The 26645-nt window shown below is 39.3% G+C and overlaps 1 protein-coding gene and 1 long non-coding RNA gene across 9 annotated transcripts in view; both read left to right on the top strand.

The window, feature by feature from the left end:
* ryr2a (ryanodine receptor 2a (cardiac)) overlaps window positions 1–21497 on the top strand; it is a 148595-nt gene extending 127098 nt beyond the window's left edge. For all 8 annotated transcript variants that reach the window (XM_028027114.1, XM_028027112.1, XM_028027107.1 and 5 more), the window contains 26 exons: window positions 229–309; window positions 1096–1184; window positions 1588–1716; window positions 2019–2123; window positions 2356–2437; window positions 2788–2946; window positions 3088–3242; window positions 4591–4806; window positions 4901–5173; window positions 5989–6195; window positions 6289–6594; window positions 8644–8708; window positions 8824–8974; window positions 9202–9288; window positions 9957–10226; window positions 10560–10690; window positions 10811–10853; window positions 10937–11070; window positions 11689–11749; window positions 13090–13236; window positions 13633–13767; window positions 15678–15834; window positions 17127–17191; window positions 17380–17480; window positions 18136–18187; window positions 18393–21497. In XM_028027114.1, coding sequence (XP_027882915.1) covers window positions 229–309; window positions 1096–1184; window positions 1588–1716; window positions 2019–2123; window positions 2356–2437; window positions 2788–2946; window positions 3088–3242; window positions 4591–4806; window positions 4901–5173; window positions 5989–6195; window positions 6289–6594; window positions 8644–8708; window positions 8824–8974; window positions 9202–9288; window positions 9957–10226; window positions 10560–10690; window positions 10811–10853; window positions 10937–11070; window positions 11689–11749; window positions 13090–13236; window positions 13633–13767; window positions 15678–15834; window positions 17127–17191; window positions 17380–17480; window positions 18136–18187; window positions 18393–18488 — 3497 coding nt within the window. In that variant the 3' untranslated portion in view covers window positions 18489–21497. The remainder of the gene's footprint in view (window positions 1–228; window positions 310–1095; window positions 1185–1587; window positions 1717–2018; window positions 2124–2355; window positions 2438–2787; window positions 2947–3087; window positions 3243–4590; window positions 4807–4900; window positions 5174–5988; window positions 6196–6288; window positions 6595–8643; window positions 8709–8823; window positions 8975–9201; window positions 9289–9956; window positions 10227–10559; window positions 10691–10810; window positions 10854–10936; window positions 11071–11688; window positions 11750–13089; window positions 13237–13632; window positions 13768–15677; window positions 15835–17126; window positions 17192–17379; window positions 17481–18135; window positions 18188–18392) is intronic.
* A 3068-nt stretch (window positions 21498–24565) lies between these two features.
* Window positions 24566–26565, top strand: LOC114150614 (uncharacterized). Its single transcript, XR_003596790.1, has 3 exons — window positions 24566–24652; window positions 25022–25199; window positions 26500–26565. It is a non-coding gene; the product is annotated as an uncharacterized LOC114150614 (long non-coding RNA).
* Window positions 26566–26645: the final 80 nt, after the last annotated feature.

The raw sequence follows: 26645 nt of genomic DNA, 5'->3' as shown, positions 1-26645 counted from the left end.
TGTCTGTCCTGTTGTTTCTCACGTTGTCTGCTCCTGTTGTCCTTTCTCTGATTTCTGTGTGTGTCTGTGTATATGAATGTGTGTGTGCTTTTATGTTTGCTCCTGCTTGTGTTGTTGAAATGTTTGTGCATACACTTGTCTGTGATTGTGCTTATGTGTGCCTGCATGTGTGCGTGCCTGGGTGTGTGGGTGCGTGTGTGCGTGTGTTTGTTTCTTCTCTTTGGCCAGGTGAGAAGGTCATGCAGGATGATGAGTTCACCTGTGACCTTTTCCGCTTCCTTCAGCTGCTTTGCGAAGGACACAACTCAGGTACTAAGCTCTCTTATTGGTTATTAATTTATAGAGAAACGTGAAGCAGGCTGTGAATTAAGCTCCATGGCTCTGACTTACAATACAAATAATATAAAGTGGTTCTGTTTTGTTAAAATTAGGTTTTTTTTTCTAGCTTAGAAGGGAGGAAGATAAATCTGATCTATCAATCAATTGATTCTTATATGAAAAGTATTCACCCTCTTGGATGTTTCACTCTTTTTTTTTTTTTTTGCTTTTATAAATCAATCACAATCACTTGGCTTTTTTTGGAACAATTTACAAAAAAAATTTAAAGTGAAAGCTATGTTTCTACAAAATAATGACAATTAAATAAAAATTATTTAAATAAATAAAGTGAATGCATAACTATTCACCCCCTTCAAGTCAGTATTTGGTATTTTCACCTCCGGTTCCCTTCGCAGGGAGTGTGTGTGTTTTGGTCTCAGTCAGGCTGCTCTTCTGAATGTTGCAGTTTTCCTCCATTATTCCTGCTAAACTGTTCCAGCTCTCTCAGGTGGTCTGGTCTTTGACAGGGCCACTTCTGAACATCCACCTTGGTGTCTTTAGACCATTTGTGTGCATCTTCAGCTGGACGTGTCGGCTCATCGTCCAGTTGGAGAATAAATGGTCTCTGAAGCCGGTGATTGGTAAAAGCAATAACGTTTAAAACATCCAGGGGGGTGAAAACATTTAAAAGACTCTGTATGAAGCATCTGAAACATCTTGTTCTGCTTTTTCTCTTTCAACTTTATATATTCTTGCTTTTGCTTCATCTTGTTTCAGATTTCCAGAACTACTTGAGGACACAAACTGGGAACAATACAACCGTCAACATCATCATCTCTACTGTTGACTACTTACTCAGAGTCCAGGTTAGTTTTTTCTCTTCACAGCAAAATGACAAAAATCCAATTTTACTCTGAAGCAGATTTCCTCATAGAAGCTTGAAAGAAAAAAAAACCCTGTTGGTTATATGGACACTGTGACATCCTCCATATTTTGCCAACAAACAATCCTAAGTAACCAGTTTCATACAAAGCAGTTAATTTGATTGAAAAAAAATCTTTTGGAACAAGTTGATCAGTTAGTAACAGAATGACAAAAATAAATGATTTTTTGGCTGAAGACTCCAAAAGTAAACTGCTGAATAATGCAGACATGGCATAGAAGGAATTATCCTAATCTATAATTTGCATTTGGTTGTTTGTTTATTCAGTAAAATTCCAAGCTTGTAATTTTACTGAAAAACTTTAATTTCCCATTCTTCCTCCTCAGGAGTCTATCAGTGACTTTTACTGGTATTATTCTGGGAAGGATGTTATTGACGAGCAGGGCCAGAGGAATTTCTCCAAGGCAATCAATGTGGCCAAACAGGTGTTCAACACGCTTACAGAGTATATCCAGGTAAGAGAATTCAGCAGATAGAAAGAAAGTTCTTCATTTCTACTAAAAATCCCTTTATTTTAAAAATAGCTACTAACAAGTTCCACGAGGCGGATAACCAGTCTTCCCTTAATCAGATCCAAAAATGAACTTCTCCTGTATGTTGCGGTACATGTATTCCTAATGAAAAGCTTCTTATCTTCCCCTCACGTCATGCAGTGTCATTTATTGTTTTCTTGTTTGAAAAAATAGTTTTGCATCATTGTTTGTGCAGGGTGACACATCGCCCTGTACAGTGAAACTGACTGAGTTTGTTTTTGTAGGGACCGTGCACAGGCAACCAACAGAGTTTGGCACACAGTCGCTTGTGGGATGCTGTGGTTGGCTTCCTGCATGTCTTTGCTCACATGCAGATGAAATTATCTCAGGTTTGTGGAAAACAACTTGGGTAGAAACTGACAGGTCTCACAAAGTCACCCATTTCATGTTTTGGTTAGTTATTAGTTAATTGAGTAGATTGAAAGTCTGCATTTCTTTGCTGTGCATGTGTGAGATTAAGCATTTAAATAACAATTTGTACCTTCTTTTAATTAGACTAGTATAAGTGGGTAAATACTGGTTCCAGACTGATCAAACATGGTTCCTTCTCTTTCCTCTCAGGACTCCAGTCAGATTGAGTTACTGAAAGAGCTGATGGATCTGCAGAAAGACATGGTGGTTATGTTGCTCTCTATGCTAGAAGGTATAGTTATGTTCATAGCAAATGTATGATTTATTGTAGATTGATCAATTAATTAAGTTTATTTGTATAGCACATTTCAGTAGCAAGGCAGGTCAAAGTAAAAACACAAAAATACAAAGTCATAGAACACACAGTCAACAATTGAAGCATTACATTTTGTCAAGTACCATCGTCAGAATGTTGGTTAATGTTTCATGTCTGATGTTTCAAAAGCTAAACAGGTGGGTTTTTAGTCTAGATCTATGTTATAGATAGAAACAGCAGAAGCATACATTAGTTGTGTTGAGGTAAGCTGTGTCTACTAATGGTTGTTAAATCCTGTCTAAAAATATTCACTGTCACCCCCACAGGTAATGTAGTAAATGGCACAATTGGCAAACAAATGGTTGATATGTTGGTGGAATCGTCCAACAACGTGGAGATGATCCTCAAGTTCTTTGACATGTTCCTGAAACTGAAAGACCTGACCTCCTCTGATGGTTTCAAGGAATACGACCCCGATGGAAAAGGCAAAACGCTCTGAATACTTTTTGTGTTGAACAAGTTATTAATGAGCCCTAATGAGAAATGTGCTGGTTTGACATTTTTTGCATATAGGGTATTTTGCATGGTGGAAATAGTTTGTGATTAACAAATGTATGAACCTACAGGTGTCATCTCCAAAAGGGATTTCCATAAAGCCATGGAGAGCCACAAACACTACACCCAGTCTGAAACAGACTTCCTCCTCTCCTGTGCTGAGACTGATGAGAATGAACTTCTGGACTATGAGGAGTTTGTGATGCGTTTTCATGAACCAGCCAAGGTGAGTCAGAACACAGAGCAGTGGATGTACATTGAAAATTTTTTTCTTTGAACCAACTTAAAAAACGTACTCTGATATGATTTGACTGAAAATCATATCAGAATTATAGCTTGAGCAAAACTATTAAAATTAGCTGTAACAAATTAGAATAATAATTGGTGTTTTTTAAGTTGGTTCAAAGAAACATTTTTTCCAACACATTTACAGTTGACAGAATTATTGTAACCTCAAGAAACAAACAAAACATTGATTTTTTCTTTCTTTTTTTTTTGTAAAGTGCCTTGATATGATGTAAATTGCTGCTATACAAATAAACTGAACTGAATTGAAGGTTGGAGTGTTGCAGACGTCCTGGGTCTGAATTCCATGTCTTTCTGCATGGACTTAGCATGTCCTCCATGTTGGTTCTCTCTGGGTGCTCCAGCTCTTTCCCACAGTCTAAAAATTGACTGTTGATTATTCTGTCTAAATAGTGGACTTGTTCATGCACCCATGAACTCTGTGTTGCCCTGTGATGGAGTAACGACCTGTCAGGGTGTACTCCACCCCTAACCCAATGACCACTAGCTTCCAGAGAGATGGATGGATGGAACTGAATTCAATTCAAAGAGAAGGAAGCTATATTTGGAGAAACATTGTGCAAATCAATCAGCTATTGAAATAACTTATCAAACTGTCCATAATAACCCCAAGGGCAAAAAAAAAAACAACTTAACCGTTTTTGCCTAATCTGGCAATTGCCTACACATTCCACTCGATCTTGCCTCAGTGTTCCATCTGGGATTTCTCCCTTTGACTTGGATTTCTGGAGCTAAACTTTCTGCCAGGTCAATCAGTGGACAGAAGGAGAAGTTGTGAACGATGATGTTGAGTTTCTCCTCCGTTTTAGAATTGCAGTCTGCCTGTAGTTTCAACAATGGCAGCGGAGGAAGAAGCTGTTCAGTCCGTGATGATTGATCACAGTGCAGGTAATGTTCAGTAAACTCCACAGAACTGGTGCATTACATATGTCATGGACAAACGTTAGCTACTGGGTAAAATTTCAAACTTCAGCAGAGTCTAGGACTGCAGGAAGCAATCGTTTCTCAACATCTGAGAGCTCAGACCCTCTAGGTGAAACAAATAGCGTAGAACAAGGAGCTGGTTTTCACCAGAATGGTGTGTGTCTGGATTTCAGGCAGACGTCACACACCCAAGGATTATTTAAATAACAAGGGTTGGATCATTTAGTTTTCTCAAACTTTTAAGTTAAGTTAATGTTTTTGGTTCCATCATTATCCATTATGCCTAACATCCTTAAAAGCAATAAAGGTTTGATTTCCTATTTACTCTTCACTTTGTTACTCAGGACATTGGCTTCAATGTGGCAGTTTTGTTGACAAATCTGTCCGAGCACATGCCTCATGACACCCGCCTGCAGACCTTCCTGGAGCTGGCCGAGAGCGTCCTCAACTACTTCCAGCCATATCTGGGCCGGATTGAGATCATGGGCAGCGCCAAGCGCATTGAGCGGGTTTACTTTGAAATCAGTGAGTCCAGTCGGACACAATGGGAGAAACCTCAGGTGAAAATACTTTTAGCAGTCCATCACTTCAGATGATCAGAGATCTGTCTGTTAACCCTGAAACCTTCTCCAAACATCCCTCCTGTGTGTGCAGGTTAAAGAATCAAAACGCCAGTTCATTTTCGATGTGGTGAATGAAGGTGGAGAGAAAGAGAAGATGGAGCTGTTTGTGAATTTCTGTGAGGACACCATCTTTGAAATGCAGCTAGCAGCGCAGATGTCCGATGCTGGCGAGCGCTCAGCTGTGAAAGAAGAGAGTGAGCGAGAGAAATGTGACGAGGAAAACCCTGACATGGGCTTCTTCTCTGTGTCTACTGTGCGCTTGGCTTTAATCGCCCTTCGTTATAACGTCATGTTGCTCATAAAGGTGGGAGCACACATTTCCTTCACTGCCAATTTATTAACATGTACATACTTGTATACAAATATATATTGATTCTCCCAAACTTTGCATATATGAAGTCTTCGTAATGGAAAAAATGCAGTCTTATGTACGGTAAATATTATTTTTATGCATGACCAATTTAAAAAATGATTCTAATCTTTACCTGGACAAAACATGTAAACTAAACCTGAGACGGTGAAAGCAGTGTTGTCTGTCTGCTGGAAGATGCAACGCAACTTGCTACAGGACCGTTCCAAATGCTTTATATCACAAAAACATAATATGATAATGAATTATGAAGCAATTAATAAACAGTATTTTGTTGGGTGTCATCATCAAAATTATCAATACACATCAAATGTTGGTCAATGTTTCATTTATTATGGTTCAAAAGCAATCCTACCCAGGTTGAATTTTAGTCTATTTCTCAATTCTGGTCCTGCTTAATGGCTGCAGAAGAGGCCATGCAATCATTTAAATGGGCTTTTCTGGAATAGAGTCACATCTAAAACATACAGAGCAGGGAGGCCTGAGGACTGGAACTGAGAAGCACTGTTCTAGAGGAACTCGGTGTTTCTGCTGCAGTTTTCTGGAAGTTTGGTATATAGAAGCTGAAGGCTGCTTCTCCATGTTTGGTTTTGTTTCTCTAATGAAATATTCTTCTGGTGATAGAAGCCTGGCTTTGTAACAGTCTTCATGTGGCTCTGAAGGTTCAGATCAGAGTCCACCTCGAAGGGCACAGTGATGTGCAGCAGAGTGTTCGGTGACCTGAGCTTTGGCTTTGTTCTTTGCTTCAGGTGTTGTCAATGAAGAGTCTAAAGAAACAAATGAAGAAGATCAAGAACATGACACTGAAAGACCTGGTGACCACTCTGGTGTCTTTCTACTGGTCAGTGCTGCTGGGTCTCCTTCATGTGACCTTCAGTGTGGCTCGAGGATTTTGCAGAATCTTCTACAATACCTTCATGGGAGGGAATTTAGTAGAGGGAGCCAAAGCTGTCAAGGTTATTTATTTAAAAATAGATGTAAAAATGGTTGAAGAAAGAACTATTTAGATTCTGCATCAGCTATTCATAAAGAAATGTCTCCATCCACAGGTGTCAGAACTGCTGGCCACCATGCCTGACCCCACCCAGGACGAGGTCCGCGGTGAAGGAGATGAGAGGGAGAAGAGGCTGTCTGAGCGTAGCTCCCCGAAGGAGGACCTGGCTGACCTAGCAGTTAATACCAGTGAAACTGAGCTGCTGTCAGACATTTTTGGTCTTGACTTGAGAAGAGAGGGGGGACAGTACAAAATCACCCCCCATAACCCCAACGCTACCCTCACAGAGCTCCTCAGCTCCCCAGTGCCCCCCTCAGCTCCTCCTCCTGCTCCACAGCCAGAACTAAGACAAAGACACCAGGTGAATGAAACATTTTCTACTTTGGGTTTATTCATTATGTATATTCATCTGTGCAGGGATCACCATGAACTTGTTCTAAGCTCAGGTATCAATCGGTTCATGTTTATAGTTCAGCATCTAAACCTTCTGAACTAAATTCAATACTCCAAACATCAACTACTTCTTGTTCATTTATCACTCTTTGTCTAGATTAATTTAAAAGATATATTCATTATGTCATTTATAGCTGACTTATTATCTCTTGCTGTCTTCACTCTTATAAACTGTATTTTATAATGGCTGAATTGCTAGAACCACTGCTGTCTTTCCCATATTTTAATGTATTTGTCACCCTAAAGCTAAAAGAGTCTGAAATACGGGCTAGAAATGATTCGTTTAGCCTACGTGTGAAACTACAATCACTTAACCATGTCATTATCATCTCAATGTGTGTGTGGTTTTTTTTAGTTTCCCCTTCAAAGTATTCTTTTTTTGTGTAAAACTCACTGCACTTCTTTATTCAGCATCCATAAAATCAAAATGGTGCTCCAGGAACCTTATGCCTTACTTTAGTAGTGACAGAGTGAAAACAATGAGGCTGACACTCCTCTGTTATAAAATCCTGATTGCGTTGAAGCATCTGACAAAGCCTGCGATCATGTAAAATAAAGAAAATATTTGTGCTGAGGTAGAAGTGTAATCAGAAAAGAAAAATTATGCATCTTGTTTTTTAAATTTTTATCTGAAAAGTGTGGCAGGCACCTGTATTCAGCAGACTTTCTAGAATCAGTTCTCACTGTAGTTTCAGTTGTAAGACTTTTGGGGAGGCATCCAGAGAATATTCTGTCTAAATCATTCGAATCTAGGAATGGTTGGATCTGAGCGTTCAGAGTTAATGTCCTGAGAAATTAAGTTAATTTGTCTGTTTTCATTCTCTTTTATTCTCAAAATGATCTACTAAAATCCTTCAAAATAATTGTTGGACTTGCAATGATCAAACCCTCCTTACTCTTTCTGACCAGCTTTTCCCATTTTTCCTCTGGTATTTTGACCAGACAGTTTAGAGTGATGGCCTCCTGCTCATCACCCTAATCTTTCACTCTTTCCATAGATTCTTTGGCAGATTCTGGGGGTTCTATAAGGTTCCCTATTACCTTATAGAGTAGGTAACAGGGAACCTCTTCTATCAGGTTCACACTCTGAAATTCACATGTCTCAGAGTTTGGGTCACTCTGAAACGTTAATATCCCCTCTGGTCAGAGGAAACATGTTGGTCAAATTAAAAGATAACTTCATATCTAAATCTGCCTGGGGTATGAATAATTTCAGGTTCAACTGTATCATTTTGTACGTATGCTAAAAAGTTTAATTTTGTTCTTGTCTGACCTTATTTTCTGAAGGTAACAGGCAAACCGGACTTTACGTTTCATTGTTTCTTTGTTCCACTATTTCATAAAAGCCTGATTTGTGTGATTGTGCCACCTGAGCCGTGGTTCACTGCAGCTCCTCCAGAGCCGCTGTGGGCCTCTCACCATGGAGAGAGGTCCATCAGAACAGAGCTCTGAGAGACATTCAAAGTTTGGGATGTTCTTCTAGAACTTAATCACGCATTTCCAATTTTTGTTTAATAAAATTAAAACCATACATTTATTCACTGAGATATGTTGTTGTGCTAATAAAGAACAAATAACATGCTGTGGATTCAACATGACAAATGTAGGAAAATATAAAGGGGTGTGAACACTTTTGTAAGACCTTGTATGATTGAGTTATGTAGGTCCAGACCAGGAGTGGGAAATCCTGGTCCTCGAGTGCCGGTGTCCTGCAACTCTTAGATGTCTCCCTGGTCCAACACACTTGAATCCAACAACTGAATCACCTCCTAAGTGCAGTCAAGTTCTCCAGAGTCCTGCTAATGACCTCATTATTTGACTCAGGTGTGTTGAAGTAGAGACGCATCTAAAAGTTGCAGGAGGCCGGCCCTGGGGCCTGGAGTTGCCCACCTATGGTCTAGACTCATGCAGAATAACAACTACTATGCATATTTTCTAATCATGTTTTCTGCTTTAGTCAAAGAGTGGTCCCTCTGAAAAGAAGGAAGAAATACCAGAAGCTGAACCTGAAAAAATGTCAGAGTAAGTAAAAGTCTTTATTCCATCATAAGAATAACTTTAGGGAGGGCAAAAACGAGAGAAATAGATCAATATGGAGACACAGCATAAAGCCTTAAGCACTGTTTCATGATTTTAGAGAGGAACATGTGGTGAAACAAGAGAAACAAGTGAAGAATGAGAAGATGAAATCAAAAGTGAGAAAGCATCACAACTCAAAGTCTGATGAACCAGACCTGCAGGAGTCGGCCGTCCTGAAGAAAATCCTGGCCTACCAGAGGAAACTGCTGGTATCACCAACACTTCTGTCCCATCCTGTTCTGTTCTGTTCTGTCCCATCCTGTCCCATCCTGTTCTGTCCCGTCCCATCCCGTCCTGGTCTTCTGATGAAAGCAGAAATACTTTCGTGTAGGGACTAGAATGTTTTCATTCAGTTAGTAGATGAGTTGATGTGAAGCTTGTTAGAAATCTGTTCCAGAATCAACAATCTGCCGTTGTCTTCCTGTCGTTCCTACAGAACTACTTTGCCAGAAACTTCTACAACATGAGGATGCTGGCCCTGTTTGTTGCATTTGCAATTAATTTTATACTTCTATTCTATAAGGTAACAGGGAACTGGGTATGGGAGGAACACACACACACACACACCAACATGTATCTTCACAATGACTTTGCATTGACTTCCATTCATTTATCATTGATTTCTCCAGTCTAACGCTAACTCAGTTCACACCTCAGTTATAAACCTAACCCAAAAATAACACTGGGGACCATGCACACACACACCCTCACACACACACACCGTCAGGCTTTTAGCCCTCTATTCCAGTTGCCACATCAGATTGTGGCAACTGGAATACTGGAAACAATTGTTTATGTTAAAAAGGCTTTGAATAGTTGAGGGTTATAATAAATGATCTGCAAACATCTGACATGGATAGAAGCCTGGGTCATGGGTCAGAGGTCAGAAAATCAGGCCAAAACTAAAGAGTATCAGTGTTACAGAATGCTTTAAAAGGCAGCATTACTACACAAAACTGTTGGGTTAGGTTTAGTACTTTGTTATCCACATGTAAACTATCTAAGTAGACTGTTGTTTGAAGCAGTTATTAGATTGAAAACCATATGTTCTTTAATTGCATAGAGCAATTAAAAAACATATGGTTTTCTTGTAGAGCGCTCCTGAAAAGGAAACAGTATTCTCTTTCTCTTTTTTGTCTTTTTTTGTTGTTGCTTTGTTTTGAGAAAAGCTGGTTAACTTGTTCCTGCCAGGTTTCTACTTCTTCATCCCTGGTGGAAGAGAAGGAAGCTGTTCACACCAGCAGCCATGCAGACAGCAGTGTCCAGTGGGATCCACTGCTTGGAGAAAGGCTGGAATCGAACGAGCGGGTATCGGATGAGACGGGCGAGCCTCTGAAGCCGGTCTCAGTGCGTTTTGTTCTGGAGGAAAGCAGCGGATACATGGAGCCCATGTTGCGGATCCTGGCTGTTCTCCATACTGTCATTTCTTTCTTCTGCATCATCGGATACTACTGTCTGAAGGTAAGATTGACAAATTACAAAACAAAGCAAAAAAAAGCCTTGTTTGGTTTGGGTTTCCTCATGTTAACAGTATATTTCAAGTCAGTTTATTTCTATAGCACCAGTTCACAAGCAATGTCATCTCCAGGCAATTTACAAAAACATCATTCCAACTCAATCACACAGATTCTAACTGATCCTAGTTATCAAACAATACAGTATGCTCAGTTAATTACTCAAAGTAGTTTAAAATGTTTCTATGTAAGGAAACCCAGCAGATTGCATCGAGTCATTTAGTGATATTTCAGTAATTTGAACATGGCCGTCCTGTATTGCTGTGTGCGACTCATGTAGGTTCCACTGGTAATCTTCAAACGTGAAAAGGAAGTGGCCAGGAAGCTTGAATTTGATGGTCTTTACATCACCGAGCAACCATCTGAGGACGACATTAAAGGACAGTGGGACAGACTTGTGATCAACACACAGTGAGTGGATCAGAACAGGACCAAAAGGAACCAGAAAATATCTGTTAATATGCACCCATCTTTTTCTATTTTTTACCACTTACACTTCTCTTCACTTCCATAAAAACTTTGTCCTTTCAGATCCTTCCCCAACAACTACTGGGATAAGTTTGTCAAGAGGAAGGTAGGCAAAGGAGTTCACGAAGATGGGAAGTTTAACTGAATTAATTTTGGACATTTTTTCATACAGTCTTTTACCTTGTGCAGGTGATGGATAAGTACGGGGAGTTTTATGGCCATGACCGCATCAGTGAGCTGCTGGGGTTGGACAAGGCTGCTCTGGATTTCAGTGATGCTCACAAGAAAAGAAAACCCAGGAAAGACAGTTCACTGGCCGCTGTGTAAGTGTGTTACTCCAACTGTGTGTGGGTGTGTGTGTCATTTTAAGAGCAAGAGAATGAAAGCTAAATATTGATGAATAATTAACATGATGTAGTCTGGAGGCTTCAAGTTTTTTTTGCTTACAGCAAACCAATTACTCTACAATTCAACATTCTTTAAACAGGGAGATGTACTTTCTGTCATTTGGACTGATTGTAATATAATTGATTTTTTAAAATTCCTACTCATGTAAAATGGTGGCATGTCAAGGTCATTCTAATATTACATAATAACCTGGGATGTCTTGATTTGGAGTTTTGAATAAACTAGAAGCCATGTTTGAAAACTCAGTGGCTTTACAGACACTTTAAGGAAAAAGGTCAAAAAGGTTATTGGCATCAGTCCATTGATTTACATTTGTTTCCATCAATTTCTTTATTGAACTTTTGAATGTTACAGAAAAAAAAAACAGAAGAAACACATTCCCTCACTATCTTCCTCAAAATGGTACATACTGAAGCCACTAGTGAGAGATTCAAGCACAGTATCACCCATAGATTTCACATTTTAATACATTAAATGTTTGATTATTGCTTATGGATATGAAGAACAGCCAACCTTGTCTTGCCTCCTAACAGGCTCAACTCCATCGATGTGAAGTATCAGATCTGGAAGCTTGGGGTTGTTTTTACTGATAATGTAAGTATTCCAGCAGCCATGTGCACAAAGAGACAGCGTCTAAACATTTAAAACCCAGTGTGGGTTTTCAGATGCTTTTCACAATATTAGATGTGTTTTAATATCCAGGAATACACTGAACAAAAATATAAACGCCCCATGTAAAATATGAGTTTTATGAACATTTAGGTTACGCAATATATAGAGAAACTCAAACTATATTTTCAGTAATTGCTGATCTTCATATCAGCATTGATAACATTCATTTGTAGCGGATTGACAGTCTTTTGAACATGATAGGGGTCAGGCTGAGGAATTTGATTTTGACCCAGTTGGCTTCCCGTAGGCGGTTAAGGACAGTCTGAAGAGTGATGTGACTGTTGTGCAGATCAACAGTCTCATAAGCTATGTGTGTCGCTGGTCTTAGCCAATCTCACAGATGGACGAGCCGGATGTGGCAATCTTGTGCTGGAATGGTCACATGTGGCCGACGAGGATGAGGTCGATTTACACTAGTGCCAGTCTGTTGGAAACCAACTCTTAAACAGCCTGTGGACCAGTAATGGACATTGAGCAGTGCAGCTACTGCTCTGGTGGACATCCCTGCATCCAACCTGCCAATGGCATGCTCTGGCATAACTTGCGACATCTGAGGAATTATGACTTGTGACAAAATTTGACATTTTTGGGTGGCCTTTTATTGTCCCCAGTCCAAGGATTATCCAACTGTTGCTCATTTCGTCTGATCACCCACTGGACATGCATCACCCATGTACAGCGTAAAAAAACAACTCACTGAGAAATGCTCACTGGCAGCAAGTTGGATTAAAAATTATACATAAATCAAGAGAAATGTTACTTTTGTACAATAAAATGTCAGCAAATGCAGTTACAGTTAAATGAGTTACAGTTGTGAACTCCATATGGCAACAATATTTGACATAACATATTTTTGTATATTTTTGTTAAGTATATAGTTAGTTCAATGCAATCAGATATTTTCAGACATTATCCACACACTTATCAAGGTTTAAGAATAATTATACTTAATTTAAGCACTACATTTTTGACAGAAATTGGCCTTTTTCATTTCCATTTTGCTTAGCATTACTAAGCAAAACGTTTTGTAACACAGGACATGCCTGAAGAAGAAATTAATCTATTTTCACATATATATTAAACATTTTAACTGAGGTTAGTTCTAATGTTTGAAACCCATAGGAAAGTGCAAGAATAAGCATAACTTTAATTCCAAAACTTTTTATCCAAAACCCCTTTCATATTGTTTATAAATACTATATCATGACATAAGTGTGGTTCCTGCATCGGTCCGTAATCTTGGTGTTGTCCCCTCGTTGCAGTCCTTCCTGTATCTGGCCTGGTACATGACCATGTCCATCCTGGGTCACTATAACAACTTCTTCTTTGCTGCCCATCTGCTGGACATTGCTATGGGCTTCAAGACCCTGCGGACCATCCTCTCTTCAGTCACACATAATGGCAAACAGGTAAGCAGGTTGCGTGTTTTTGTGTGTGTAACACGTTTGTTAATATAAAGGCTAAAAGGCCCCTAGAAGTCATTCTAGGAGTCCCTGCAGTCAGTATCCACACAGCTATGGATAATGACCTTCGACTTCGACTTTTATTACTTAAAATAAAAGTCGACTTATATTAGCCTCTTTAAAAAGTGTGAAGGATTGAGCACAATGAAATTGAATTTTTCTACATTATACCAGGGTGCTGATGAATATGTTTGCAAACGGATGCAGGAATTCAGCACAGACGTTCCAGCTCAGTTAGAGTTGATCAGTAATGAAAATCTCCATATCATGGAATTATAAATGTTCTGATCCTGATGGCCATCAGGGTCATTTAGTAGTGTTTTCATCCTTCTTGTCTTCCAGCTTGTGCTTACTGTCGGTCTGTTAGCTGTGGTGGTTTACCTTTACACAGTGGTTGCCTTCAACTTCTTTAGAAAGTTTTACAACAAAAGTGAAGATGGAGAACTTCCAGACATGAAGTGTGATGACATGTTGACAGTGAGTATGATAAATATCTCCACTTTCATTGGTTGTATTTGTTATGAGTTTGAATAAAAACAAGCAACTGCAGTCATTTTTACATTTGCTTTGACATCTAAGTGAATTCCTGTATTTCATGCTGGAGTGAATCAGTTAGAAAATCTAAAGTAATGGAAGTTTTCTTTTTAAGAACATAATGTCAAAAGATGGTTGTGACCATGACTTAGTCTAAAAGAGGAAAAAGTGTGTAGGCTACTATAACCTTAGTGAACATGTAATAGATTTGCAGGATAATGGTGCAAATATACAGTAATAATGCAAATACAAAAATGTTTGGCATGATACAGTGTATCTAAAAACACTTCAGTTACTACTTCTCCAAACTACAAATGCATAATGAAATATGAAGTAGGTCTGAACGTATTTCAATAAAACGTAGGTTTTGATTGAATGCACCAATGGCCTTAAGTCATGTCTGAACTTGTGCTGAAAGTCAAATATGTTAATGTAATCTTGTAGAAAATCAAGCTGGTGGAACAAAGTTTAATGATGTCTGGCTTTCTGCCTGATTCATCAATGAACCGCTGTGGAACTGAAACCAGTCAGTATCTTACCGCCTGTCTTAACAGGATCATTGGCCTCCATTTATGGTGGGAGAAGCAGGGGTCAGAGCGTTCAGGCCTGGAACCAGGCATGCTTGGTTCTGCAGCTGGTAATCTGCTACGCTATTGTGTCCTCTGATTATAAAAGCCCAAGAATTATGTATTTTAATGAGTATCTATGAACATATAGACAGTAACTGTCTGTTCTCTGCCATGTTTAAGAGATCACTATAAAAAGGAATCTGCCTGTTTGTGTTTCTGCAGTTAGGAAGAACCTTGTGTCACCCAGACGTTTTGGGACACACACACTAATCCGTTTTAGTCACCCACCCATAGCAGTTGATGAAGCAACTGGTCTCCTATTAAGGAGCCAATAGTGGCAGCTCTGCCGGCATTAAACCGCAATAACGTGACAAGAGCTGTGGAGCTTAGAGGGATGAACAAGAGGAAGTCTATATGTAGTCATGAGTCACTTGCCTCAGGTTTCAGAGTTTATTTAGTGGAGTGAAGTGATCATTTTCTTCCTGTTCTGTTTCTTTTTCCCGTGTGCTTGGAGGAAAATGGCTCTGTTTTCTTCTTCTTCCCTATTTTCCATTTCATCTCTTCATTGTGGTTCGAAGATATTTTCAGTTTCTTTCCTGTACTATGACATATAACTCTTTAATTAAGACCCTTTCACAAGTCATCTGTACATTTTTGGCATCTACTTATGCACCACTATACTTCATATTTACTCATTTTACTATACTTTTTGTGTTCTGTTAGTTTAACTTTTGGTACGACATTCCTAAATAAAGCCTGTGTTTCCTAGCTTACTTTGCAAAGATGTTGTCACTTAAATTCCTATTTTATTACATGTTTTTCCTTTTAAATATTTATCAGAAGTGACTGACAAATAATTGTTTCTGTCCCATTTTTGTCAGCCAGTTACTAATGTTGGCCTTTTATTAAAATCAAAAACTTGTTTCTTTTGTTTATTGTATGTCTGCACCTAACTACAGTGATGAATTGAAATACTGCTAATTAATGTACATTTTGCCTTTAAAGAATGAAAACCAATATGTGGCGCTTCTTGATCAAATACCCAAGGACAGTTTACAACATTGAAAACACAAACTAAACAGTAAAAGATAGCAATAAAACACAAAACCACTATAAAAGTAAAGTGAGAAGGCTAACTTCAACAGAGGAGTTTTCAATTGTGCTTTGAAAGTCAGAAGAGAGTTAATATTACAGATTAAATATCAAAACAGATCAAAACAGCTAAAACAATTTTAGAAAAAAAGCACATTTCTTTCACTTTCTTCCTCTCCATTTCTTGCCCAGTGTTACATGTTTCACATGTATGTGGGCGTTCGAGCAGGCGGAGGGATTGGCGACCAAATTGAGGATCCTGCAGGCGATGAGTACGAGATCTACCGGATCATCTTTGACATCACATTCTTCTTCTTTGTCATTGTAATCCTGCTGGCCATCATACAGGGTGAGGGACGCAGCAAATATATGCTCCTATGGATAAAATGCCTCAGAATGATGGTACCACTGCACTGTCTCCTCTGAGGTCAAAAGTAAGAGAAAAACTGAACATGAACATAATAACTTATAATTTGGTGAAAGAAAGCTCAACACATACTGACAAAGATAAGAAAGCACGAAAACTTTCACTGTCCAATTTGCAGATTTTTTTTGTGGAACGTGACTCCAAATTAAACCTACAAGTAGCCTCACATGGCCCTTCCAGCTCAGCGCCACGTCATGGCGGCGAGAAAACGCCTCTGTCATCATTTTCTCACCAATCCCATGCCTGTCCACTAGTCGGCACATTTGGCGAATCTTCCAAATAGCCTTCTGTCCAGTTCAGTACGAGTCCATCAGCAAGTCTTAAAAGTTTGGCCAAAATCCAACCTTCCAGACAGGAGTTCTAGTATTGTTATCCTGTATGTGGTGGATTGGTGAGGACTTTCTGTAAGGTTTGATACACATCATGTGTGGAGATCAGCAGCTAGTGGATATGGTTTCAGTGCTGTCATACATGGGTGAAACAGGAGGAGTCGCCCAATAATGTTCAGGGACTTCTCTGAGTGGGCGGGGCAACAGGGATGTCCACATCAATGTGTGCAACAGTGCTCTGTGATAATGCACAAAAAATCTGGTACAGATCAGATGATGTATCAGAGAAATATAACTGTCTGAATCATCTAGGGGGCGCACTGGAGTAAAATTCCAATATTTGCCTCTTTAGAGGTCAACAGAGGTCAGTGACATCGAGTTTGGTGCAATTCAGATGACGCATGTGTTATTTAGAGCCAATACCCATCCAGCATACCTAGGTGGGCAACGATATGGGTCCCACATGGGTTTCCAAATTCTAACTGGGCAAACCAGATAGATTTGGGGAAACCCCTACATGGGTTTGCAGTACATAGGCAGACCTATATGGGGTCCACCCAGGTCTGCTGACTGGGCCGAATGCAAATGGTGAGGAAGTGGAATTCACCATTCTGTCCCCCACAAACCTCAGCCAGCAGTCACTGTTGAGAAAAGGATTCATCATATTGCACCAAAAATACCTTCATAAAAATGGCCGTACTACTTAAGTTACTTCACTGAGTAAGCTTCTGAGCATGTGCGATGTCTTCTTAACCTGATATGGTACAGGACTTTGCAACTTGTAATGCTGCAGAGGTATTGAGGAGCAAGTCAAAATGTGCTGCTGCAATTGTGCTGCATAGCTGACTGGCCTGGGTAATTCTGATTTTTCTTTTCCAACTCTAGGCTTGATCATTGATGCTTTTGGTGAACTGAGAGACCAGCAGGAACAAGTCAAAGAAGACATGGAGGTGAAGACACACAGTCACCAGAAACACATTTGTCTCTGCGCCACCAGCACATTTTCCACCATTCTACCAGCTTCATTATTTATTTGATATTCAGAAGCAAATTTTAGTTTAACAGCTAGCAGATGTCAGAGATGAAGATCAGAAATTGTTGGAGAGAACTTATTACCTTTGTCTTTGTTTTCTTGCAGACCAAATGTTTTATCTGTGGAATAGGAAATGAGTATTTTGACACAGTACCACATGGGTTTGAAACTCACACACTACAAGAGCACAACTTAGCCAACTACTTGTGAGTATAAGAGGTTCCTCTGTGCTATTGTTGGTTGTTCCAGTTGGTTGTAGCAGCTGCTACTTGGGAACCTTCAGCTGAACTGATGCCTTGCACTTTGCCAAAGTTTCAGTGGGCAAGGCACTGTAGCAGTTATTACTAGGATTATTTTTATATGAGTGCTAATATGTCAAAAGGTTTTACATTTAGTAAAGAAATGTGAAAACCAACATGTTCTCATTCTATTGTGATGGTGACCTTTAGCAAGGTCAGATAGTGACTCCTACATGTTCTTTCTTCCTGTGGAATTTAAAATCTGTAAATCTCATTATGTTCAGAGACAGTGGTTGATGTTAAACTCTGTAGAGTTTTTATATGGCTGGTCCTCCAATCAGTAAGCTGAATTTGGAATCAAAATATAAAAAATACCTCACTAGCTAAACAGGCTTTTGCTAGTGAGGTTTGATTTGAGGATTTCTCAATCATGCATGAAAGAATCAAAGTATTAATTCAGGTACGTTTTTGATGAAGGAATAACATCATAACATGATGGAAATTGGTTTTTCGTAACATCCCCCCTTAAGTTTGAAGTGATGGTTTTTCTCATGAACTTCATTATTTCTGTACACAGTTCGTTCCATCATCTGTACTTACATGTAATAAATGTGTGTTTCAGATTCTTTTTGATGTATCTGATAAACAAAGATGAAACTGAGCACACAGGCCAGGTAAAGCAACTCCTCTCCACTCAGCTTTTCTTTCATTCTGAGGGACATTTTGTTCTCAGTATTTACGATGCAGTTCATTCCACGTAGGCACCGACATGTTTCATGGTGGATATTTTCTAATAACATTCTTTTTTTCTTACATCTTGCCCTTTTAAAGTCCTAAAATTAGATGCAATCCTTCTCATGCTGTCTGCTTCTCTTGAAGGAGTCTTATGTATGGAAGATGTACCAGGAGCGCTGCTGGGAGTTTTTTCCTGCTGGTGACTGTTTCCGGAAACAGTATGAGGATCAACTCAACTGAGCTCAGCCTGTCCTTCATCGTGGCCCTCTGTTTGCTCTCCGAGAAGCAGCCTAACAACTCTGTCCTCTCTGTTCCACTTGTCAGTCCAAGCGGATCCAGATGTTCTTCCCTTCCTCAAGCCATCCTTATTTAGACAGTCAGCCTGTTAACTCTGACTTAACCTTCAGCCCACTTTGTTTGAATGCTTCTTGTACATAAACAATATAAGATTATAATATGTACCATATGTGACTGATGGCATGTCAAGATTTCTATCTCAAGTGATCTTTTTTTGTTGTTGTTGTTGTTTGTTTCACTTTATTCTACATACAGGACACGGTAACATGCAAAAAATAGAGCAAAGAAAACTAAAAGGACGCGAAAAAGCCTGAAAGCCATTCGGGGCAAAAAACTGTTCCACATGTTCATGTTAGCTGTAGATCCAGGAGGTAAAAACACAACACAATTCACTTTCTCATTCATTCATGTCCAGCAGAACAAAGCAGCAGCCGCCATGTTGATGTGATGACTGTGTTGCACATCTGAGAGAGTGAACGCTTCATTGAAGCACAGTGCAGTCTGAGGAGAAACTGGGTGCTGCTGATGAAAGCAGAGCTTTCTGGTTGATGAAGTTTGCAGATGTTTGTTCATTCTCAGCCTGTGCTTAAATGCTGACTTCTCCTCATTCACACAATAAGCTGTCCCAATGGGACAGTACTTATAAATGTTGATCTGATTTGAGAGTCCCACATACATATATACATATATACATACATATATACATGTATATATATATACTGTATATTCATTCATCCAGCCTATAACAAACAGGTGCCACCTGCTGCTGGGGCAGCATTCAGATTTGATTTTATTGGGAGGCTTCTAAACTTCAGTTCTTTTTGTTACGCAGTGGAGAAAAATTCATGTCAGAGGACATGATTGTTGTGTTGGATTAAAGTCAGAGTGCAGTCTAGTGTTACTGAATGCATCACAATACCATGATAAGGAATGTTTATTTTGCTTTTTGACAGAGGATCAAGGATCAATCAGTTTTTAAAATTCAGCTGATGCTGGTTTCGGTATTTATATATTTTCACGCAAACAACCAAATGAATTCCTTTTGGTCACCTTTATAAATACAGTTTATTTTTGGCCTATCTGGTTGATAACCTAAGAGCAGACCTGATGCTAATGATTATCTGGTTTTCTGAGAAAGAATTGATGTTACTGACAATATTGATGGTTTGTTGTAGTAAAGGCGTCACAGCAGGACAGCGTCTCCTGAAAGGCCGTGTAACAGGAAGCTCAGGAGCCGGGGCCGACCATCTTCACTGTTCAAGCATCCAGCGATGCATCCCTCCAAACAAAGCAGTCCCTTTAGCTACTAACAGGAACACCTTCCATATGTCCCTCTGTTTTAAGATCTGGACCTTCATTCAAATCAGAATAGAATAACAGCAATAGAATATCAAATGAGTTTTAGATCTGAGCTGTGTTGTTTCAGAGGTCGCTCCAAAGAAACAAAACCCATCCAGCAATTATTCTTCTGTTTTTATGCTTAGAAATGCTCTTATAAAATACAGCAAAATATGTTATTCTTTTCAAAAAATGTTTAGAAATAAAGTCATTGCATGGAAACTTTGGCAGTCTAATGAACCCGAGACAATTTAAGGTCAACTATAAATTGCATAAAACTTTTCATTAGGATTATTTAAGAAGTTTAGTTTTAGGTTTTCTGTACATCTAGATGTCAAGTATTTTGTCACATTGCATCCCTTAAAGAGACAGCATCTTATTTCACCGTGTATCTTTTCCATACTATATGCAATTTATAAGAGAAATCTTTAATGATGATTTGGTTCAAGCAATACCTCTTCATTGAATGTACTGGAGGGTCTGTACTGTATATTGTTAATGGCAAACAAAGATAGGACAATACGTTGTTGCGAAAGTTTATTTCAGTTAAATAAATGCATGTATTTATTCATTTATTCTATGTTAATTTGTTTGAATGTTACTTTGCCTTAAAGATGAAGCACATAGAAGGAAGTAATTGGTCCTTTTTCTGTCTTGACTGAAAACAATCAAGCTGGTAACTTTGCACTGAACAGGTCATGGTGGTTTTCTTCTCCTCATCAAACCAAATGCACTATGGTCTGCCCCTGTCAGGAACAGTGCGCTGTCTGAACACCTACCATGTTTACGTTTAGGGTGAAAAATGTTTAGGTATTAAAGAGAAGATGGGAATCCTCAGGGGCCGGGTTTCCAACAATCAAGGATGGATCCAGTGAAGTAACTTCAGCTTTGAAGTAGTGTTTGCTAGCTTCTGCTAGATCTGTCTTTCTATAAGCTCTGTCTGATCTCAAAATGATAATGGAATCATTTTTAGTCTTTTGGTTCATATGTTGAAGTTGCTTCATTGTACAGCCCACTAGAGGACTGGAGATGGAGTTGTTCCATGAAGAGCCATGTTTACTGGTTACATTTAGGTTAGTGACATTGCATGCATAGTTAGCCTTGCTAACTGACCAGCAAAAAGGGTGAAAGTGGCAGTCACATTGGCAGCCAACCTGTGTGTGTGTGTGTTTCCATGTTGTCATGCCACGCTGATGTCATGCCTTTTTTTCTACTCCTGCAGTACCGCCTCAGACTGAATGATGCCATGAATACAGTTTGTAGTATTTGGATCATGTGAACGTAAACATTTTCAATATTTACCATGAGGAGGCATGTTTAGTTTGCCTTTCAGTAGTGCATTATGTAGACCTTTTGAATAAATTATTGCTACTTTTGACCAAGGGAAATGTAAAAGAGGGATTGGGTAAATGAAATTGCATGGTCTGGAAAATAAATCTTTATTTATACATTTGTGAGCTGTTGCATATTTATAATTCATGCATTTGCTGATGGATTGTACTTTCCATTCTGTCTGCAGATTGGGACATTTACAAAGTGAAACTAAGCTGAGTGTGAAAACAATGGTCCTCACATTAAATGGGAAAACTTTGTAATAAAATGCTCCCACATGCACTATTGACAGCTTTCAATGAAACTACTGAAAAACTCTTACACACACAATCAGAGTAACTACAGAAGCTAACTTGTTTTTACTTCCACACTTCTAGACATTTTGTAAAGCATAGATTCTTAAAGACTCCCTGCCACCAGTCACATCGAGTTTATTTATATGTAGTATTGCAGCAACAAGGCAGTTTGAAATGCTTTTCACGATAAAACAACTTTGATGGTGACTATAAAACCTTGAGAACTTACTGCTGATCAGTAGCAACTTTATATCCTTACCTATTTTTTCTTTACTTATTACTACACATATTTAAACTGGGCTTTGTTTAATCTTGACAGAGGAATTCAGGACTTTAATCCTGAATTCAACAAAAGAAAACTTGGTGCTGTATCAGTGAAAGTGTTTGCTTGAGGAAAAGGATCCCGTTGAGCTTCAGACCCTCAGTGAATGTAAAGGTGAGTAAAATGGCAGCCTAAGAATCACTGAGGCATTAGAGAGAAAACGACCACACAGCTGATACTTCTTCTCTGCTTCAACGAAACACTGCAGAATCCTTCATCATCATCATCACTGTCACATGACCGAACAAATACCACATAACCACGATGGAAATAAATGTCTTGTTAATAAGCCTATATGTATGGAATCTTTTTACTAAAAATGAGCAAACATCAGCATCTTCAGATGTAAATTCATATAATAGTGTCCCTCCTTAGTAAGCATGTACTTTTTCAATTATATAATGTACACCAGAGATATCACAAACAATATATGAGATATCCAGAAACCTTATACACCCTGAAAGAAAATAAAATTAATAAGGGTTAAATTTAAAGATCCAAACAAAACTCAATGTTATCTGAAAGCAAAGAAACAATGCCACCAACCTGCTGAGTTAGCTAACAAAACAAACACAAAGACTATAACTATGTGATGCTATCTAAGAAAACACAAAGGCTCTGACTTGTCTCTTTCTCTGAGGAACAGATGTCTCGGTTGTCAGATGTTTTGTTTGCACTCAGACATAATCAGCCAAAAGAGTAGAGCTGGCATAAATTCCATAATGACATTGAAGACAAAATTGAAATAATCCCCAGTAGGAGGGTGAAATGTAAAAAAAAAAGAAAAAACTGTAAAAAAGTCTTTGTGTTTCCATGAGCGAGCAAACAAACAAAACAGGTATTTCTCAAAGCAGTAAAATTCCAGTCGATCAACTGATGCTTGATGAGGAAGGAAAGCTTCCCCTCCGTGTCAGAGAAGTTGCTGGCAAAAAAAATATGTTTTTATTCATGGACTTTTCAGTTATGACCAAAGACATGATGATTGATGTTGTACACTTCTCATATTAACCGTCTTGGTTCACTGCCAAAAAGGAGACATCAACTAAAATACATTCATTTAATTGTTTGATGCACCAACCTTTCAGTTCCACAGCTGGTGGCATATACACTGCTCAAAAAAATAAAGGGAACACTTAAACAACACAATATAACTCCAAGTAAATCAAACTTCTGTGAAATCAAACTGTCCACTTAGGAAGCAACACTGATTGACAATTAATTTCACCTGCTGTTGTGCAAATGGAATAGACAACAGGTGGAAATTATTGGCAATTAGCAAGACACACTCAATAAAGGAGTGGTTCTGCAGTTGGGACCACAGACCACTTCTCAGTACCTATGCTGTCTGGCTGATGTTTTGGTCAGTTTTGAATGTTGGTGGTGCTTTCACACTCGTGGTAGCATGAGACGGACTCCACAAACCACACAAGTGGCTCAGGTAGGGCAGCTCATCCAGGATGGCACATCAATGCGAGCTGTGGCAAGAAGGTTTGCTGTGTCTGTCAGCGTAGTGTCCAGAGGCTGGAGGCGCTACCAGGAGACAGGCCAGTACACCAGGAGACGTGGAGGAGGCCGTAGGAGGGCAACAACCCAGCAGCAGGACCGCTACCTCCGCCTTTGTGCAAGAAGGAACAGGAGGAGCACTGCCAGAGCCCTGCAAAATGACCTCCAGCAGGCCACAAATGTGCATGTGTCTGCACAAACGGTTAGAAACCGACTCCATGAGGATGGTATGAGGGCCCGACGTCCACAGATGGGGGTTGTGTTCACAGCCCAACACCGTGCAGGACGCTTGGCATTTGCCAGAGAACACCAGGATTGGCAAATTCGCCACTGGCGCCTTGTGCTCTTCACAGATGAAAGCAGGTTCACACTGAGCACATGTGACAGACGTGACAGAGTCTGGAGACGCCGTGGAGAGCGGTCTGCTGCCTGCAACATCCTTCAGCATGACCGGTTTGGCAGTGGGTCAGTAATGGTGTGGGGTGGCATTTCTTTGGAGGGCCGCACAGCCCTCCATGTGCTCACCAGAGGTAGCCTGACTGCCATTAGGTACCGAGATGAGATCCTCAGACCCCTTGTGAGACCATATGCTGGTGCGGTTGGCCCTGGGTTCCTCCTAATGCAGGACAATGCTAGACCTCATGTGGCTGGAGTGTCAGCAGTTCCTGCAAGATGAAGGCATTGAAGCTATGGACTGGCCAGCCCGTTCCCCAGACCTGAATCCGATTGAGCACATCTGGGACATCATGTCTCGCTCCATCCACCAACGTCACGTTGCACCACAAACTGTCCAGGAGTTGACGGATGCTTTAGTCCAGGTCTGGGAGGAGATCCCTCAGGGGACCATCCGCCACCTCATCAGGAGCATGCCCAGGCGTTGTAAGGAGGTCATACAGGCACGTGGAGGCCACACACAATACTGAGCCTCATTTTGACTTGTTTTAAGGACATTACATTAAAGTTGGATCAGCGTGTAGTGTTATTTCACTTTAATTTTGTGTGTGGCTCCAAATCCAGGCCTCCATTGGTTAATAAATTTGATTTTCATTGATGATTTTTGTGTGATTTTGTTGTCAGCACATTCAACTTTGTACAGAACAAAGTATTCAATGAGAATATTTCTTTCATTCAGATCTAGGATGTGTTATTTGAGTGTTCCCTTTATTTTTTTTGAGCAGTGTATATATATAGAGAAACCTCGCAGCTTTGTTTATTATTATTATATTTTTATCTTTTACTTTGAGTGATGGAGCTACATTTTCATTTTCAGGAGTCCCAGGCACCTGGGAAGGTTATCTATCGCTGAAGATTCCTAGGTGAGGGATCAGACGGAGCGCAGTCCAAAGATGTCCAAAGTTACTTCCTACTTGAACTGGAATTTAGTATCAGAGTAAAGGGGGCTGAATATTAATGCATGCCACACTTTTCAAATTATTAGTGAAAGTTCTTTAACCATACATCATTTGCCTTCCACTTCAGAGTCATGCCCCACATTCTGTTTTTATCATGTTAAATCCTAATAAACTACATTAAAGTCTGTGCTTGTAACATAATAAAATATATAAAATAAAGCATGTATATACTTTATTATGTATATAAAATCAAGCTGTATACATACTTTTTGCTATGTACTTAACCTATCCACGGCATTAACCCTTTCTATTCTATACTTGTGTTAACTACAGTGATCTTGTGCCAGAGACGCTCCTCTGCAGACACACTAGAGTTTTTGTCAGAGGCGGAGCTCAGAGTTCCTGCACTATACAGCCAATGGACTGTCTGAAAGCTGAATGCTGCTCTGGTGGAGCAAAGCTTCTCTGCAGGATGTTCCACTGAACACTTGGAGCTACAGCTGACTGGCAAGTAAGATTGCACTTTTAAAGACTTTCAACTTTGCACTAAAGCGTTTTCTTTTAACCTGTTTATAAAGGTAAATATTTCATATAGTTTACGTGGATAGAGATTATCTTCATTTTAAAGTGAAAACATGAAATATGATTTATCTCTTAAGGTGTTGATTTTCATCTTCACAGTATATGAATGAGGTTTTGATAAATTAACACATTTGCCAGGTTTCTTATAAAAAGCAACATTTCATTGAGAAACTGTCATTTTTTGGATCACTTCAGGTTTGTTCAGGCTGGTCACTAACACCAACATTTCATAAAGCTCCATGCATGGAAATGACACAAAATTCACTCATTTATTTCAGCAGCTGTTTTCAGAGATGACTGTAGAATATGACTGCAGTTAAAGGTGTGCTCTTTTATGTCAGTGGACCAGTGTAATAATTAAAAAATATTTTTTTCCCTCTTTTTTAGTACTGTACATACACCTAAAGTCATTGACTGAAGAAAGGCTCTGGGAATATGTGATGATTTTGGCTTTAATTAGTACAGCCTGTATTAGTAATGTCACGTATTCTTTACAGGCTATGCTAATCTATGCCAGAATCAGCAAAACATTGGATCACAAGGATAGAAAACAAACTGAAATATATTGTTTGTGTTGTGTAGATCTCTTGCTGTCTTTGTCTTCAGATTCTGCATGTTTTACCTGCTTGGATCCAAAATCGTTTGGGTTAAACACTGGCCAAATCTGAATCAGTTTCACCTGTAAAGGTTCTCTTGGAGACAAATTAGATAAATAATAAGTATAAGCATATTTAAAACGGATTAACAAAAGGCTCTCTAAGGTAATGTTTTCCATCATTCCTTTCGTTCTGATGCTGATGCATCAAGATTCCTTCAAATGTTTCCAAGAAACAAGAAAGGAAGTCCAGTTGTTTTCTATTTCAGCAGTCACTTCCACCTGATTAAGGCTCCCTGCAAATATTCAGCATAGTTCTGTCACTGCTTGCTAAAAATATAAATATTTTATTCCAGTATCCTCTGTGCTCTAGTAGGTGCCAAAAGTTTAAACTTTTCCTGCATAAATCTACTATCTAAGGCTACTTCAACCATATAACCTTACTGTATATATTAAATATGTATCTAGCCTGTCTAACCTTGAAAATATATCAAAATCATGAATCAATTCCAAGAAAACAATTAGAAATACTTGAAATCTTGCCATGCTGGACAGAAGTAAAGCAAGAACTCTGACAGTCAACTGTCACCATTTAAACTACATTTTGTCTTTTGTTGTGCTTTTGTTTTTCCAGATGGTCATTAACCACAATGAATCTGACTTCTGGGTCTGATCCGGCCCACTTCTTTCCTGATAAACCTTCTGGTATGAGACCAAATTACACCTCAATCTAACAAAGAGCCACAAGTAGAAATGCACATAACCTTTAGTTTGTGCACA

The sequence above is a fragment of the Xiphophorus couchianus genome, chromosome 9 (genome assembly GCF_001444195.1).
Source record: "Xiphophorus couchianus chromosome 9, X_couchianus-1.0, whole genome shotgun sequence".
NCBI lineage: Eukaryota > Metazoa > Chordata > Actinopteri > Cyprinodontiformes > Poeciliidae > Xiphophorus > Xiphophorus couchianus.
This window is presented reverse-complemented; position numbering and strand designations above follow the sequence as displayed.